At 38.0% G+C, this 19,362-nt stretch overlaps 2 protein-coding genes across 2 annotated transcripts; both read right to left on the bottom strand.

The window, feature by feature from the left end:
- Positions 1 to 952: 952 nt before the first annotated feature.
- LOC101856870 (zinc finger BED domain-containing protein 5) lies at positions 953 to 1,480 on the bottom strand. Its single transcript, XM_005092563.1, has one exon. It carries the CDS (start codon positions 1,478 to 1,480, stop codon positions 953 to 955), a length of 528 nt encoding a protein of 175 aa, XP_005092620.1.
- A 4,177-nt stretch (positions 1,481 to 5,657) lies between these two features.
- LOC101852830 (protein N-terminal asparagine amidohydrolase) lies at positions 5,658 to 17,527 on the bottom strand. Its single transcript, XM_005092545.3, has 10 exons — positions 16,997 to 17,527; positions 14,810 to 14,912; positions 12,772 to 12,837; positions 11,721 to 11,829; positions 10,990 to 11,063; positions 9,895 to 9,948; positions 9,526 to 9,582; positions 8,775 to 8,875; positions 7,660 to 7,773; positions 5,658 to 6,870 (listed from the first exon to the last, which is right to left on the bottom strand). The coding sequence occupies exons 1-10, from the start codon at positions 17,075 to 17,077 to the stop codon at positions 6,700 to 6,702; spliced, it is 930 nt and encodes a 309-aa protein (XP_005092602.1). The 5' UTR covers positions 17,078 to 17,527; the 3' UTR covers positions 5,658 to 6,699.
- Between the last annotated feature and the right edge of the window lie 1,835 nt (positions 17,528 to 19,362).

Here is a 19,362-nt window from a genome sequence, read left to right as displayed (position 1 = left end):
CATTTCAGGTGAAAACTGCAGATCCAGGCATGTGGTTGCAGATAATGAGAGCCTCTACTCTAGTAGTTGATCCCCCATCAGTGAGCGCTGGTCTGTTTTTAATTTTCTAACACAGGAAAAGACTCGCTCACAGCTGGCAGATGAGTGGGGCATGACAAGCAGGCCTGATATCCTCCTGTTGAGCCAGCTTGCCCCAGAATAGGCCAATATCATCTGAAGGTGATGGCAGGGATTCTTTCTCCAGCAACACAATTTGAAGTGATTGGAGTTGGTTTACCACCTCGTCTTGAGTTGAGCCACTTGGAATAAGAATAGGCCACATTGTCATCAGTCCCTTTAAATGGTCTATGGCACCATTTTCAACAAACCTGCTGGGGTTCGTTGAGGCAACTTTTTTCAAGAATGAATTGGTGTGAGGCAGGTTGTCCTTAAGATAGTCACAGACTGACTGATAATAGGAGATAACAGATTTGAAGAAATCATCCTTCTTCTTTCTTGAGATATTTTTCTCCTTCAAGAATGTCTCCACTTCAGATCCAACTTGGATGTCCTTGTGATCTTTCAGATTGTACGCTGACTTGTAATCAACTTCAGACGGAGATTTGTATATCATGCCACTTGGCTTGACAAATTTTTGAAGGGCTTCTTTCATGAGCCTGTTGGTATTCTCATGAAGACTTTTGATCTGAGTGGCCTCTGACGGGTGCTTGGTGAGAAAAGGTTGGAAAGTCTTCACAGCAAACATCAAGAACAGAGCTCAGAGACGAGTTGTGTGGGAACATAAGTTCTCATAAATTGAGGATGCCTTCATGTTAGCAGCTGTTCCTGGTTTTGTATTTTTCTCTTTTTCCTCTTTAAAATTAAAAGAATCTCTCAAGGCTGGCCAGTCAGCAACCAACCTCTTGAGACATCGGGCAATGCTGAGCCATCTGGTGCTCACATTCTTCAAGACTCACTGCTGTTCCTTGCCATAATACTCTTGATATTTCCCTAAATTCATTTGGCGAACACTGCTTTTCTTCATATGATAGTAGATGTCGACCAGAAGATCAGCAGGGGAAGATGGCAGTTTATCTGCAGCTTTCTCAGCAGCTAAGTGAACTAAATGTAGAGTACACCCAGACAGGAAACACTCAGGGTTCTTCTTCTTGATAAATGAAAACACTCCCTTGTGCACACCAGTCATGACACTTGCATTGTCACAGTCAAATGACACACAGTTGGTCCATGGAATGTCTCCTTCCTGAAGCAGAGCATCCAACAGATTAAAAATGTTTTCTCCTGTGCCAGAGACATCAAGGACAGGTAAAGACGCTACTTCTGAATGAACTTCACAGATCTTCACATTAAGTGTTCGAACAACAATGGGATAAAGCTTCACATTTGAGTCACTTGAACCATCTGTTGCGGGTGAGAATGGGCTGGTCTTCATCCTTTCCATAAGGGTGTCCTTGTGAATTTTTGCAATGTATTTGACCATAGCAGTGGCCTTTGTGCGCTTTCAAGAGAATTTCGCTGCAATTAAAGAATCATCAAACATTTCCTTGAAAGCTTCTGTCAGTGTGTCAGCTGCATTTCGATCTACATTGTGTCCTCTGGAAATTCACTTTACACATGTCCCATTTGGCCCTGTCCTTTCGGAGATGGACATAAAACTCGGAGGTCCCGCCTCTCAAATAATCTAATAGTGTTGATAGGGGCGTTAAACCTGTACCATTTTTATAGGACAACGCTTCCTTAGAATGGCAAAGTTCTGTCTGCTGACATTTTTGGCCATATGGAGTTACTAAGACCATGAGGCCAGAAACCAAAGTGTACTGTCACTATCAAAATCATAAGATAATTTAGAGTGGAGTCAAGATATTCAAAGAATTGCTTTTGAAAAAACTTGACATGCTTTGAAACTCAAAATTTTTAATGTAAAATTTCTCAAAACTAGGTAGGCCTACCTACGGAGCAGATAGAACATGCTGGCGTGTGTTGTGCAATGAATAGTAAGGCTGCCTAATGCAGGTAAATGTGCGTTCCGCAAGGAGAGTGTTAATGGGGCTATTGTGTCGTCAGTGCTGTAGGCTCGCTATGTTATGTTTCTTTATAGTTTTTGTGTTGTGCATAAAGAACTCGTTTTTTGTTGTTAACTAATTGACTGCCAGGTGTTAAAATCTCAAGTTAATCCCCACTGCTGGCATTTTAAAGGTGTTTTAGAACAATCATTATCGGATAACTGTAGACACGTATAATTTTATGATTTTCATGTTGTATTTTATTGAGGTGAAAACAGATTTTCTATATGTGTCATACTTTCCTTTGTATGATTATTTGAAATGTCGACAAAAATTTAATCAAAATTACTCGAGCCATGAAGAGGCGCATGACATGAAGCAACAAAGGCACTCTTTTAAAAACCCTTTTTAACAGAGTTATTGGGATCTAGATCTAATTATTATTATTATTACCTGTTCAATTTCACCCACTTTTTTTCTTGCCAAAGGGAAAAGGGAAGACTTTTTATCTTCACTAAATGGGGTGCATTGTTGTACGTCCCCCCCAAAGACCTTACTTAATGTGGTCAGTGGGCTTGCCTTATGGGCCCTTTTAAAGCTATGTTTGTTCTTACCGTTTTATTTTTTAGGTTTTTGTCATGCTTTCTATTTATGATGAAACTGTTTTATTTGCTGCTGTGGTTGTTTTATGTAGTCTTGTGCGTCTTAGCATTACAAGAACAAACAGTTGACAATTGTGTTGTTGTTGTTGTGTACCCAGTCCTCTCCAGCACTCTCACTCACAGTTCTGGGTTGTCTCCTCCTCACCATCACCAGAAGGACTAGTCAGTTGGCTTTTTCTTAAAGTAAAATGCATGATACAACTTTGCCTGGGTGGTAGACAAAGACGAAGTACTCCCAAGTACAAGACGAAGTACTCCCAAGTACAAAGGAGTCACATTGTCTAGACGTTTGGAATCAAGCTTATTCTAATTGTTAGTGAAGGCCTAGGTTTCTTTTCATTCTGGCCATGTGTTGTTGGAGATGAAAGTTAAAATGTGGACTACATAGATTAGAGAGGTTCTGATGTTGCGCTGAGATTACATTTGTATTGACAGTCTTACTGTTGCTTGAAACTAGTTTTACAATGAGAAATTCTGTTTTTTTAAGACTCGTGTTTGCAGCACCTTGGTCTGATGTGTTCATTTATCCGTTGAACTCGCCTGTGTTTCGCCGTCTTTTGTTGAAAATATATAGTGTAAAAGTTGACCATGTTCATGTTCTCATTGTCACAAAGTAAAGGCCTGGTGAATTCAATGTTGAGTATGGTACTTCTCAAAGATTAATTGTAATAATATTTGTTTAATTTATGCGCATATTTATTCTGTGACGTGATTGAAAAGTTCAAACTTATTTATGGAATATTTGGAAATTAAACTTGATTTATCAGATATTTGAATTTGATTTCATTTTTTAAACAATCGGTGGTTTGCTCCTTCTTTCCTTTCAAACTGTTATCGTCCTTTTCTGTCCTCCTTCTTACTTGTCATACCTGTAATCTTCGACACTTATATGACCTTATTGTGTTGCAAGTGCTGTAAAATGCTTACTAAACTAAAAACTGGTTTTAGCAGTTGATGGTCTATTTTGTCACCTTCATCTGCGTTTGATTAAGATTTGTTTGTGAATTTTACATTATCAGTGTCAGTATCCTTCCGCAAAGTCACTGCTTTTTTTTTTACGCCTCGAGTCTAAGGATACACAAGAAATTCTTGATTTCTCTAGTGACCCAGTAGGGGAGAAATGGGTCACCCTCTGAAGAGCCAAATCTGGAGGTCTAGTGCAATTTTTTGCTCATAAGAAAAAAACTTACAAAAATTGTTTCCAGCACAAGGAAACAACTTCCTTTCTTTTTCAGGGCAGTTTGAGTTGAGCGAATGGAGTGGAAGAGATGTTTTCTTCTAGAAAAAGTTTAAATACTTAATTTTTGAAACTCGCAACTTTACTACAGGACCTGGAACTTGATATTATTCCATGGGTGGTTGGCGGGTGCTCTGATGTTTGCTCCTTCTTTCCTATCAAATATCTACTGTCTTTATTTCTCCTGCTTTTCTCTGTATAGTACCCTATAGTAAGAGCCTCTAATCACTTATGAGACCAAATTGTGTTTCTTGTGCTGTAAAAACCTTTACTAAGTGGATGGTTGGTGGATGTTATGCTGTGGTTTAATCCTTCTTTTCTGCCAAACATCTATCGTCCTTATCTCTCCTTCTTTGTGTTTTTTATTCTTTTGTAACACCCCATATCTTAGGCACTTACAAGACCCAATTGTGTTGCAAGTGCCTTGAAATGCTAACTAAAAACTAAACTCTTACTTAAACATGTCTCCAACTCTGAGAGGATTGGCTAATCATTATTAAAAGTACGTAAGGAAAGGTGCTCGGATAGAAGAACCTTTTCTTGAGACAAGGATTGTGTTAGTTTTGTAAAGTAAGGATTTAAGTCCCGTCTTAACACCAGTTATTCAGAGGTTGGATCTTTGAATTTACTGTCCATCTCTGCTGAGACAAGCCAATTGGACTGAAGACCTTTAAAATCCACAAAAAACCTGAGTTGAAGAACACCTTTATGCCTTGGGATTTAAACCAGGGCCATCCGCTCCATTGTTCACCATGATACTAACTGAAGTAACAGTTTTTTTCCCATGAGAAAATACAGTATAACACGGATAGCTCGAATTCATCAGGACCGGCCTTGGCAGTTCGAGGGATATCTTACAAAGATAAAAAAAGAAAAGAAAACAGAATCGCAGGCACAGTTCGACAGATGCCTGATTTCGAGTCTTCAGTGTTCTACTTATCTGTATTATACTGTACTGTATACCCTTTAAAATAGTTTCTTCAACGTTGCTGCTACGTTCATTATTCTTACATTACAAGTATCACTCTGTAAATCCTACATGGTACTTAAAAAAGAAGACATTTGTGTTGTTGCACACAGAAGATAGTGGGTGGTTGGCGGGTGCTCTGGTGTGGTTTGCTTCTTCTTTCCTATGAAACATCTATCATCCTTATCTCCACTTCTCCTTTTTTATGTTTGTTACTCTCTTGTAACACCTCTAATCTAAGCTTCTGGCACTCATACGACCTTATGCAGTTGCGAGCGCCGTAAAACCTCTACTAAAACTAAAAAAACTAAAACAGAAGATATGGTGCGTTAGATTCCTGTGCGGGGAGGATTTTTTCATTGAGTAGAGTACATTATACAGTATCTTCATTTGTCTGCCGAGATGTACAAATGTATCCCACTCAGCTCAGGTTGGTACTGACAATAACTGGCACAGTCGAAGCAACGCGCCTTTAAGTGATCTAAATTGTATCGATGGAGGTGGAAAACATTTTCAAAACGCCATCCTCTCCCCCACAAAACCCTAAACCTAACAGCACACTTAGCTCATGGTTGAAAGTTTTGCCACTGGTGGGTCCTACTTCTTTCTTTCCCCTCTTTTTTTTCTGTACGTCTATCTTGCTTTTCCCAGGCACTAAATGACTTACTGTGTTAATGTGCTTTTCTTTACTTCAAGTAAAGTCAAAACTCAGTGCACTGACTAAACAAAAAATACATACAAGCATATATCACAGGGATGATGACCAGAACCACCAAACACCAATGGGAGACATTTTACATCAGAACAGTTTATTACATCGTGTTATGATTTGCAAGTCTATCAAATATGGAATAAAAGAGAGTGAAAATGAAAGCTGGAAAGAGAAAAAACTGACAACCCTTCGTAACCTACATGTTCAAGCACTGAGTTTAAAAATCAAATTTAGGGAACCATATGGCCAATGCTGCTCTATTAATTGCTCCATAGACAACGTTCATATTGCTACAGGTACCTATGGATAAACATGCTGACTATAACTAAAAGTATGACGTAAAAGTAAAAGTGGAAAAATCTCATTTTAAAAAAAGAAGAAATTTCTTACCTTTTAAAACAGCACTTAAAAAGATGAGGGACCTATATTATAGATCAGCAGCTATGAAGAGGCTGAGCAACTAGTCGCAGAAAGGAGAATATGGAAAAAATCCAACTTTAAAGTAAGAGTTAGAGAGGAAAATATAATAAATGCTAGCTTTACAAAAATGTGTCTAGATTTTCCCAACCTTTAACCCTAAGAGCATAGACATGGCAATATGCTACACCACTGGAGAGAAAACTGACAGCTTATTGTATCTAAAGCAGACGGCATAGTTTATGTGCACCATCTGATTGATGGTGACAGTTATTTAGAATGAAGAAGAGGAAGAAGCCAAGCCTACTTTACATAAGTAAGTTTAGAAAACATGCTGTACAACGACAAGTCAGTATGATAGTATGAATATGAATGAGCATTGTTTTCAACAATATCATGTCAATAGACTCATGATACCCTGGGTCCATCCTGTATACCTAAAAATGAACACTTAATCAAGTTTTAACGTAACATGAACACAAGCTATATATATATATATATATGAAAATTTGACGGACCTCTTAGAGGTAACTTTTAAAAACTTTTTATGAGAAAGTAAACTTTTCTTCAGGACAGCTCAGCCGACCTTGCAAATTATATTTTGAAAAGGCATCAGAAACTGAAAGACGGAGAGATCTAACTAGTATTAATATTACAACTGAAACTACAGGAAACAAACAAAATTCACAGTCTGCATTACATCACTGAACCAAAATCCATGCCCCTGTCTCTGGGTCCTTTTTGTATGTTCTTGGCTTCCCATTGGAGAAAAACGAGCTGAGGGGATTGGGAAAGTTCTTCATCTGCAACAGCGAAGCTCTGACATTCTCTTCAAAGCCCTCAGGCTCCTGGGCTGGTGATGTGGACAGATACTACGGAGAGAAAAGGAATCGTAATATTGTATTTTCTACTTGATTAGGTGGCACAAATTAAGAGACAGTTCAGAGACAAAGATGTTTTTTCAACTCCAGACAAAAGAGAATCAGCAAGCTATGGTCGTTGTCTTTTAAATACCCATAACCCTTGGAAAAGGAATTGTATTTGATTTTCTTCTTGACTGGGTGGAACAATTTAGGAGACAGCTTAGAGACAAAGATGTTTCAATTTTATCAACTGCAGTCAAAAGAGAATCAGCAAGCTGTGAATGCTGTCTTTAAAAAGTCCTCAACCCTCAAGGAAGACAAAAATCAGAGTACAGTGTTTGATCCAGATCTTTTGTTTGATAACATGCATGTGACGCAGATTTTTAGAAGGACTTCAAGAGTTGATGTTTCAATGGTTGTTGATTTGGTGGCTCCCTTATATTATATAAAAGAATATTTCAAAGAAGCATGTTCAAATGTTGAAATACAGTGAGTCTGCTTAAACTGAACACAGTTAATCCAAAAACAATGATGAACCAAAAGAAAGTAGAATCCCCAATTTTTTTCTTCTGTTTGAGTAACCTCACCAAAACCGAAAACACAGATGAACAGAAGAAAATCTGGTCGTCCTGGAAATCTTTGTTCAAGCAGATTTCACTGCATACTTTCTTCCTTCCTTATGAAAATAAAACATTTGAGAGAAAGACTCATGAAAAGTGGCTGTTTTTTTTCTACTTCTTTTTTCAGCAGAAGGGAGGAACGTATGGCTATCACTATATATAATGAACAAAAACTCACTTGACGGATGGCCTTATTGGGCATGGACAAGAAGACATCTAGATTGGAAAGTTGATCATAGCCAAACGGACCAATCGCAAGCTGCTTTGACTCACTGTCATAGATCACAATGTTCTGGGGAGATGAGTGGACGTTTCATGGTGACGCGAAACAGCCTTACAATACAGTGGTCAAAACGAATGACTTGTTGGAGCCAAAGAAGAGTTTCGTAAGTGAAATTCAAATTCAACATGTAAAGAACATACCATTTGAAATTAAACTAAAATTCACCCCAGAAGAAAATGCCATTTTAACTACTTTCTCAATTACAATGTCCACTGATCACATTAGAAAAATTTCTCACAACAAAAAATTCAATATCAACGCATGAACATGAATTTCTGGGAGCATTTAAAAACTTCACTCTCACTGACTTCAAACACGTTTTCATTGGCCACACAACAGGAACTTTGTATTATGTAGGCCTACTTTTACAAATTAAAACACTTCTAAAATTAACTAGACCTCTAAAAGTAAAAGTCTATGGGAATTATGTCCTCACACATATTCTAAGAATACCGAAAGACAGATTCTAATTGAATGGCACAGTGACCTGGTATCCTCAGCAGAGTTGTGTTGGCTTGGGAGTTTAGATCACATAGGAGAGAAAGGAGTTGTTGTACTTGAGCAGATTGTGGCTTTTGGAGAGCTTGTAGGACAGATTTGGCATCTGTGAGGATGATGGTGTTGGCTTTAGATTTTTGGTGATGCAAGAGAATGGTGGCTGCTGTTTTGAGTGCTGATGTTTCTGCTGTATAGTTGGAAGAAAGAGATCGTGTAGGGATGGAATAGCTCTCTATTGACCCATCTATCCACTCTATGTAGATACCTCCACCTCCGTTTCTGACTGCTTCAGTTGCTGATCCTTCTATGTAAACTCGATTTGACTGGTTGCTTGGGAAGTTTAGGGAATGGCAAATTGTACAAATTATGTGTGATTTTGAGTTTTCTTCGTTTACATTAACTGTGCCTGACTTTATGTGGTTAGAGTATAACACCATCATCATCATGATTATATGACCAAATTATTGACAGCAACAAGGTTACAGCAAACTGTAAGTCTCATCCACACCCACCTCACGGCCTCCTGTGAAGTGTCTGGCACTTCTCAGACTTTGATCTGGACCTTTGTCTGTGAATTTGGCTCGGAAAATCTCACCCGTCTTCACATCACATGCTGGAAAGAAAACACTTTGCTTTATCAATGTTTTGTAAACAACACAGTCAAAGTTCAGTTGAAGCATCTCTATCGTTACAAGTTACAGGAAAAACAATCAACTTAACTATTCTTACTCACCCTGTTAAAACAGTGTTTTAAATGAAGTATCTCATTTGTCCTTTTGCCACAGACTATACTAGGCCTATAAGTGATCACTATCAAAGGGAGAGAAGAAAACACACATAAAAAGAACTATTTGAGAGTAAAACATTCGGAATTTAACCTATATTATCCCCTTTCGAACCCAAGATCATTCGTAACTACAAGAGCGTCTAAAAAGGTTATTTGAATGGGTGTAACTACTCGTAATGTCTTATCAGCTTAAGAGAGAGAGGGTTATGTTCATGTGTTCGTAACACTTCGTAAAAAGAAAAAGCTATAAAAGATAGAGTATTATTTTCATCATTGATTAACACACTCCCACGGTATTCACGGAGAAAACACATGTTTCCAGTGCCGCTCGCTGTTCACCAACAGTACATGCTGACTGACCCCGGCGGCCCGCCCGGAATGTCCCAAGTAAGAGGCTACTGATAAGATTCGCATCTCAGCACAAGACGCAGGATAAGAGTTTTTAAAAAACTTATCTTGAATTCCACCCATCTTACCTATACCATAAATCACAGGAAATGGTACTCCTTTCTCATCATATGTAGTGTTGAAATCTGAAAGAGAAAAAAAGTTAACAACAGTATTAGAAGTTAGAAATCGGTGAAATCTTTACGAGTACATCTAGTACTCTCAAAACAATAAACACCTGTTCAGTTTTAAAGTAAAGTTAGCAAAAAGTTTTTTAAATAAATTCCAAATGAAAACAAAAGTTGGATACCACCATTGCTGGATGTTTTACCCTTAGACTCAGATTTCCGACCTGAACTCATTAAATAAACTGTTATAATTGATCTAAAAAACAACATGTGTAAACATAATTATACGGTACTTATTAGGTACTGTGGCTTTTAAGGTGTTGTACATACGTGTGATGCAGGCAGTCACAAGGTGAAGATCATTGGGGTTGTTGCACATAGCGTCTGGTGATCAAAGAGTGAGGAAAAATGTAAATAGTTTGTAAGGTTTAGTTTTAGTAAGAGTTTTACACTTGCAACACAATAAGGTCATATAAGTGTCGAAGAATAGATGAGTTACAAAAGAGTAACAAACACAAAAAAGAAGGAGGAGAGATAAGGACAACAGATGTTTTTTAGTTTTAGTAGAGGTTTTATGACGCTTGCAACTGTATAAGGTCATATAAGTGCTGAAGAATAGATGTGTTACAAAAGAGTGTAACAAACAAGGATGACAGATGTTTGATAGGAAAGAAGGAGCAAACCACACCAGACCACCCGCCAACCACCAACAGTTTGTAAGAAATCACAGCATAGAAAGATTACATACATGATGAGAGCAACTAAGATCTGAGGCAGAATGCAATGGGGTTTATATATCTGGCTAATTCTTCCAGCCTTTTCTCCGCAGACATATATTTTAGGACCAAAACATGAGATGGAGAGCCCCAAAAAAAGAAGTAAAATAGAGAGAGATACTGACAGTGGACAAAGTTGTTAAGACTTAAGTAGAAAAGAAGACAATAACAAGAAAAATGCAGAAACTTTAAAACCCCCAAAAATTACTGTAAAAAAGACAGATAAAACAAAACAAAATGAAAGAATCCAAGCTGAATAAAATGACAAATAAAGAGATTATTTACGTAACATGATTGTTGGTATGGTATATGCAGAGCGTGGTATTTTAGTTATAAAAAGGCAATTTCATAGACAAAAAGGTAAAATTATTCACTTTTTACATCAAATCTAACTTTGCAGTATGTCTGTATAAAGACACTGGGTTATGGTTCAACAGAGTTCCACCAAAAGCAGAAACATGAGTACAGCCCACCCCCACACGAATCCATGAGAACCAGCTTGCCTAAGACAAGAATTTAACTTCCATACAATAATGAGGCATGTGAGTAACTGATCAGTTATGGCACAGTAACCTCTTTCTGTACCTTTTATGGGACAGTAAATGATACTAACACCAAGCCCAGGACCAGAGCTGATAGTAACACTTACCTAAAACTTCGTCCGACACTTCATGAGAATTATGACGTGGATCAAGGAAACCTCCAACAAGGTGTACCTCAAATCTGAGGGTGACAAGACAGATCAAAGAAGGCTAATATTAAAATGAAACTCATGTGTATTAACATACTCAAGTTTGTAAATCATAAACTAGGGTGTTCATAACTGAAAAATTGTCCAACTTCTTCCTTGATGTGATCAGAGAGAAGAAAAAAAATCCATCACAAAGAAACAGAACAAAAAATACTGAATGCTCTAATCAGCTAAAAATCCTTTTCTTAAAAATTCCACAAACATTCAGGCCGAAGGGCTAGAACCCAAATGGTCACTGGATCAGAAAAGAAAAGTAAAGTAAAAATTCCACACCCAAAAGTATCTTAACAAAAAGGAAAAATATAAATGAAAAAAAAAAATATTCATCCTGAATACACACAATGAAACATTGACAAAATAAGTCTGAACCAAAATTTCTCAGTTCTTTTAAATTTGCCTTCTTCAAACAATAAAACATGTGCAAATGTCCACTTAAACTGAGTAAACAATTGCAGATTGAAGAGGTTTATTTTTCTTGTTAGCCTTTGAGCATTTTTTTGTAGTTGCAGACCCTTGTGAATAGAGATGTCTCTTTATTATCTGAAAATTTCAGCTACATGTCGGGAGTTGCAAGTTTGGACTCCTTTCTTACAAACTCTCCAGACATCATGACAAGTACTTGTGCTTACCTGCCTGATGATAAGTCTGCAGTCTGTTTCTTTACTAAGGAAACCATAGTGTCAAGTCCTTCAGGTATAGAAGAGCCATCAAAGTGTATCAAGCTTGTTGCACCTGATCCTAGAAACATCCAGTCATTCAAGTTAAATTATTATTTTATCTAATTTAATCTACGCAGAGATTGAGCATTACATCAAACACTGATTTCAATGTAAAACCTGGGCTTTTGACAAACAAAAATTTTAATTTATGATCAAAATTTCTCTCACCATCCACACATATTTTTTTTGCGGAGTAAACTGTATATCACAAGTTGAGAAGAGGGTATAATATGATAAAACTGACGCAGCAGAGTCTCCTAAATTAGATTTCAAACAGCAGCATTTATAAATTGAATAGGAGGTAGAAAATCCAACTCAAAAACACCCATTTAATTACTTTAAAAAAAACAACTGTACTCTCAAGGACAACCCAAGACATGGTTTAATGATAGCACTACAGAGTAAAGTGTTGTGTAAAGTTGTAGCTACCTAGTTGACACAGTACAGCCGAACCTGCGTAAAACAGAATCGTAAGGGAGCCAGAAAAAAATATTCCGTCTTAGACATTTTCCATCTTAGACAGGAGAATTTAGTGGGGAGATGGAATGGGGGGGTTCAAAGGCCCAGCTGATGGGATCGAGGGTTGCTTGTCCAGTCGGCAAGTAATCATAAGCGGTCAAAACTTCAGACCCGTCAGCTGCTATCCTTTCTGATAATGACATGCGTAAGTTTTATTTATACAATTACCACCACTGCTTGTACTTCATAGGATCACTGTTTGACCTATTAAAAACAGAAACGTTGGACCATCTCCTTTGCTTCCATCCTTAGCTCCACCCAATGGTGTATCAAGCACAGTCAACCAATGCCACCCCTCACTGCCATGTAACAACGATTCGAGGAACTCAAACATATTCATCAGAAATTACACAAAAATAATAGAATGTAGTTCTGGGTTTCAATAAAAGAGTCAGAACATAAGGTGATCAACAGCGAAAAAGGCAAAACATCAATACAAAACCTGAATGCCTTAGAACTGCTATATGGCATGTTGTAGCATCTTCGGAACCCAGGACAGAGATGACATCTGAGGAAAACAAAATTTAAAAATTAACACCAATATTTAGGCATACTGACAAACTTTTACTTTTACTTTTGTCCAAAACAGTCACACATTTGATCAAAATAAAACAATGAAACAATATATATATATATATATATATATATATATATATATATATATATATATATACATGTACACCTGCATGTCAGTTTTGGGGTATACAGAGTTATAGATATGATCTGTCTATTTGCCATGCTTCAGATGAATAAAATACCAGTCAGTCTTGAATATAAGTCAAGATATTTGTGACTGAAGGAGTTGGGAGTCTTCTGGTGTAAGAGGTCATATTAGCATTAAAATGACTGCCAAAGTGTGTTGATTTCCATTTATCAGTAAAATCCACACAGAAATGTGTTTTAAAAAGGACAAAATTAAAGTTGAGCTCCCCCCCCCCCCCCCTCCCCCAAAGTAAAAAACTAATAGAACAACAAACAAACAAAAAAACAAAATCCCCCCCAAAAAATCCGATAAAATTTGCCAAATGGTCAAAAAAATATTGATTACTTCAATTCCATTATTTTGAGGAGTACCTGATTTCCCCATGATACCACACATAGGCCTCTAGAGCTACAGTGGAAACCTGACATAACAGGGGTGGTGGGACCAGAGTAAAAGTCATGTTATATCAGATCCCTGTTAAATCAGAAATGCAAGGGAAGTAAGCATTTGTGGACTAATCCAGCTGTATATATTCATGGGTAGTTTCCCTTGCCACCAGTACCCAGGAACAGGGGTTTTGGAAATGCGGTAGGCCTGCACATGACACATTATGCGGGCGTGTAGCTAGGCTTAGGGCTAGAAAGAAGTCTGCAGAATACTGCAGCCCTCTCTCGCTTCACACGATGCATGTGCTTGCAGTGGCGTGGCTTGCTCTATCGCTACGTTACTCTCTCTCTCTCTCTTTCTTACTTTTTACACATTGTTAATAAGCCTTTGTCCCTGCTATAACCGAATGGGCTCCGATGAGGCCCTGTTATAGCCAATAATTTTTAATAGAGACAAAGAGTAGAAAAAAACGGGGATTCAAAAAATCCCTGTTATAATCTGCTCTCTGTTATTACCGGGCACGTTAATTATGGTTTCCACAGTAGTATTTTTCAAACTCAGTAACAAACTATCCATGATTGTGTTAAATGATCAGGCCAAAGTAAGGGCTTAGTGAAAGTTTATCTTTAAAGAAAAGTAATGTGATTGTCAAAAACAGTCCTAGTTGCAACTGGAGATAGAAGGAAAATTGGGTAAATACAAGAAAAAAGAGTATAAATTCCCCCTTGACAGAAACTGCATCCAATCCAGTTGGGCCAGGAACCAATCTCATCATAACTTTCCAAAACTAAGTCCTGCATGAGTACTTTGAAACTAGACTAACATCTCTGGGCAAAGCAGAACACCAAGTAAGTTATCTGCAGGTTCCTTGAGACCCACAACATTGACAGCTTGTACAAAGAAGTATGGTACGTATCAACCATTTCAAAGGATTTCCATCTTTTACTGTTCAGTAATTGGAATTATCAGAAAAGTCTATTCAGGGTTTATATAATTACGCAGGAATATGTATAGAACTCCAAGCCTGTATTCAGGTTTCTTTGATATAAAATGAGTACACCGTTGAAGATGAAAAATATTAGTATACACAACAAAAGTGTTTTGAAGCTTTATATGAAACACATTTGAACCTGTCGTAGCTGACGACTGATAGTCGAGGAGAAAAGTTTTGTCATCTCAGACAGTTGGTCCCCTTGAACAATGTTATTATAAAGTAATAAAGGAGAAAAAAACCCTAACAAATGGATGAAAGTGAGAAGTGGTCCTTTATGCAGGTGATTGTTTTCAACAGTCGGTCATTAAAGCAGGTTTGATTGTACTTAATAATGCAAGGATCACAGATTTCTGTAAAATAATAATTCTGGAAGAAAATCAAATGAAAGAATCTCACCATCTGCAGGACTTGTGCCAGCCACCTCTCTCTGTCCAATATACAGCAGCCCTTTGGGACCTACCTCCCGTATTTGTTGACCCAGCAGGTCTTGGGAAGATTCCTATAGCAGGGGAAAATCGGATAAAAATATCATGAAATAAGTATTTTTGTTTTTACATAAACACACAACTTTTCGCAGGCGTACAAATCAATGATAGGTTATAAAATTTGTGGCATTCTCCTGCATGTCAGTAACATTATGAGTAAAATTTTCATTACCTGAGCTACTGAGGAGCTCCCAAATGCTACGAGCCCTTCACAAAAGGTAGGTTCTCTTAGAAATGCTGCAATCTAAATAATTCTTGAAAAAGTAAATCTTTAAGCTCTTTTCACTTTAATGAAATCTGTCGTGATAGTAGGAGTTCGTTCTTTCCATGTTCAAGTAGAGAAGAAGAGGAGATATTTTATAACCAGGAAAAGTCAGTATTTGGCAGGTCTGGTAAAAGTAGTCTAGTATGCACACAACGAAATATTCGAGAGATGTGGAAATCTCTTTGTTTTGAGTACAAATTTGACTGTGTATGTGTTTCAAATACAAAGAATACATGAAGATCTCTGTAAGAAAAAAATTCCGGACCTGTAAATGTGTTTGCTAATTTTAAGTGCGTGTTTTACTATCTATGCGCATGTCTGTTCGACTGTATATAAAAATTGTGCCCCCCCCCCATGCCCCCTTAGATTTCAGACTGAATTTAACGTAGAACCTATAATTAGACACTGGAAACGTAGCTTAGCATTTTATGTGATGTCAGGGGACATGACTCTTATTGTTATTATGGGACAGTATAATTATGGGAGTAGCGTGCCCTTGGATCACGTAACATAGAAAGGCGTGGAATAGGCCGTTAGACGTCTGATACACACTCAGTGAGAGTCAGTTGAGCACAGATCGACAAGAAAAACAACATCGATCCTGGATGGGGGCCCCCCTGAAAGACCAAGACCCTAATTTACATTTAGTCTAATTTGTTTCAACGCTGGACAAACATCAGCAGCTTAATCCTATCCGTACGCCCTGGGGTCATTTTGTACCCCCGGGCTGTATTTTTCATATTTTAGAATACTTCTAGTGCGAAGATCTCTTTGAAACTTTTTCAGTATTTCTAAAAAAATCATGGCCGGCTCTATTTTTCTGAATGTTCGTGAAAATAAACTTGAACTCTTTTTCTCCGAACGGTTTCCGTTCTCAAGATTTTTTGGTTAGCCAGCCTATTTGTGAATGGTGTGGCTGCGCGCGCGTGCGTGTGTGTGTATGTGTGTGTGAGGGGGTGTTTGTGTGTATAAAAGGTGTGAACGGGGGTGAGGGCGGAGGGGGTGGGGGTGTGGAGGTATTTTCTTTTTTTTTTTTTAGTTTTTGCTTTAGGGGTGACTAATGCAAAATAGGTTACTGCCAAAGTCCAGCAGTCTTGTTTTCTCGCAGTACCTTTTGAAGGTATTTTCAAATCAAAATGAAGTATAGTCCAGGAACGTTGCCTCAACCACAACTGAAGTATCTGATTCAGACATCTAAAAATCTCTAGCTCTAGAAATTGAACTCGATAAAAAAAATGCTTCCTTACCCCAGTCCTTGCAGAGTGGCAGAACTAAAGATGATACTGCACTCTCGTAAATAACCAAAAAATCTCGAGAACGGAAACCGTTCAGAGATAGAGGTCAAGTTTATTTTCTCGAACATTCGGAGAAATATATATAGTCACTTCGAAAAATTATTTTGACAAGACTGCTATGTAGCCTAAAGCGTACGAATCGGACTAACGAGTAAATTTCCTTTTTGGAAAGTGGTGGCACAGAGTTCCCCACGTCGTATGGGTATGATTATAAAAGGGTTTAGTGCCAGCAACCTAGCATGAGACAGCTTTGGGAATCAGAGATGATGTTTTCATCATTATTGTATAATGTAGTGCAGGACACAGTATGATATGAGCGAACAGCAAAGTACAGAGGCCAGAAATTAATACCTCTTTGGAATCTAGATCTAGAATCTAGATCTAGACTTAGATCTAGATATCTAGATCTAGATCTAATCTAGATCTAGATCTAGATCCTAGAGATCAGAGATTTCTTACCACATTACAAGTCTCCGAGGCGGAGGACTGACCAAGAAGACAGACAAGACAAGTTTCTAAACAATAAATATGAATATACCTTGAAGTGTGAGTATGTCACAACAAAAGCATCGACAGTGGGCACTTTTTCAACTTTGACTCCTTTTATGAAAAGCGGCATATTTATTTATTTTGTGTGTGTGTGTTCACACCATAATAACTTGAATGCTGAAGCGACCATTCGCAATTCCAAATTTCGTTGCCGTTTAACTACAACAACAAACCCAAAACAGTTATAAATTTCTATTTTTTACGGTAAGGGGTTATAATATCACCATCCATTATTTTTCGTTATATTTGATATGTCTGTTATGAGATACTAACTGGAACTTGAACAATAATTTTTCCCACAGCAGAATTTTATCACTGCTGTTATTTCAACGAGTTTATGAATATTTAATTTGAAGTACCTTTTTATCTATTTAAAAGAAATTGAAACCCGAAAAGACTTTTAGGGGAAGAAAACTACATTATCACCGCTTCTGACCTTTCAGCTCAGGTCATCGCAGCGCAGCGGAAGTTTGTTTATCAACATTCAATCATTCTTTCACTATTTTTCTGTGATCGAACAATGCCCACGAAGTTTGGGTATAGAATATACTTCCTCAATCGATCCATTTCTTTGTGATCGGCTCAGTATTACAATGCTTTGTATTTTGATAAGGTAAGGCACCGGCACAGTTTGCTAGCAATGTGATCTCCGTTTTTATAGATCCAGCATAGACAAGACGTGAGACGACTTTATTTAGCCAGAAAGCTCTCTTCTAGATTTAGATTCTAGATCTAGATTTCTAGATCTAGATCTATACTAGATTCTAGATCTAGATCTACTTCTCGCTTTTTTCCACTCGCCTTCTCTGTCTCTCTGCAGTCCCCCATCCAGCTGATTTTTGGGGCAGTCTTCCAGATCTGCACCTTTTTTCACATGTTGCCGGAATGCAGCAAACATGAGAATTGTAAGACCTGTTGTACATACATACACTCAGTCCTGCAGATCTGGAAGATTTTAAAGCCGTCCCATTCACACCTTTGTGCTATTGAATTGGATAGGCACCAGTGAAGTCATCACATAGGCTACCTCCACTAATCTCGTCACATGGGTTGGGGCAAATTTGGCCATGGGGAACTTCAATTCCGCCTCAACCTAGACTTGGCTTTTGCGTATCATTTGACCCATGTGTCGTTGCGCTTTTGATTTCATCTAAAAATAAAATCTGTGCTTCCTAGGCTTCCACTTTTTTCTATTTTTAGTCTAAAAGCTCCAGAAAACTCATCTCCGCGTACTTTTCACTGTTAAAGCTGGTGCAAATTCGACAGGGCGAAATGAGTCAACTTCGACAGGGGGTGAAACAAAAGTTAGGTCTTCTGTCAGATTAAATAATTGGAAGGGAAAAAAGCCCAGAAAAAGAGGAAGACAGACAACTGTAAATTTATAGAAAAGGCCCAAACCCATTTTTACGCCAGCTTTTTTTTACTGGACTTCCGTTTTTGTTTCCGATTGTGTACATAGATCTAGAATCTATACTATGTATAAATTTGTAAGGCGTTAGGTCGGGACCACTTCTCCAGAAGAGTGCCGTTCACTGTTATTTGGATACTTTTTTTCCTGTGAACTCACCGCACGTTTTTCAGCTGTGACGACTTCTCCGTGTGACGAGTTCTCTGGTTCCCATGCTATTCTAACCTCTCTGATTTATAATGGCATGTGTCAGTCTTACTATCCATTGCCACCAGTGCTTGCATCTCATGACTACCGTTTGACCTTCTATTAAAAACAGAAAAGATTGAAGATCTTGGTTTTCACACTTATAATCTCTTTTATCTCCACTCACGAGTTTAAGCAATCGACCAGTGCCTCCCCTCCCACACATTATGTAACAAATATATAATGGGGGAAATTTTTTCTCGGTTGACCATACGATCAAGTTGGCAGGCATTGGGCAAATTAGTTTCAAATCTCTGGCTACTCAGGAAGGTTTCTCTGTGTTGGAATGCTACTTCCATCACCCTGAACATCTGCACAGCATAGGGCTCACATATATATTATTTGTAGTTGTAGGCTATGTGATAACACATACCCCCAAGTGGCACCCTTTCTCCCTTCCTAGCAGCATGGTGAAAAGGTTAGAGACGATGGAAACAAACTTAGGAGTTTTGTTTCAAATGAAGGCTGAGTGGGCAAAGCCTTTTCTGTAAGACAGGTAAACACCCTCTGAGGCAAAGGAATTCATCTTTTCTTTTCTGGGTTGAGTAGGTTTCCGTTTTGTAGAGAGTACTTGTAGAGGAATTTATCAAGGGGTAGTGGAGGGATTCTGTTACGACAGGTTTCCATCTTAGAGAAGGCAGGTTCGGCTATATGGTTTCTGTCTTGATTGTTATGTTATGATGGTTTGATCTGCCTCTCAC

The sequence above is a fragment of the Aplysia californica genome, unplaced genomic scaffold (genome assembly GCF_000002075.1).
Source record: "Aplysia californica isolate F4 #8 unplaced genomic scaffold, AplCal3.0 scaffold00048, whole genome shotgun sequence".
Taxonomy (NCBI): domain Eukaryota; kingdom Metazoa; phylum Mollusca; class Gastropoda; order Aplysiida; family Aplysiidae; genus Aplysia; species Aplysia californica.
The sequence above is the reverse complement of the archived record's forward strand: the minus strand, read 5'-3'. Positions and strand labels throughout refer to the sequence as shown.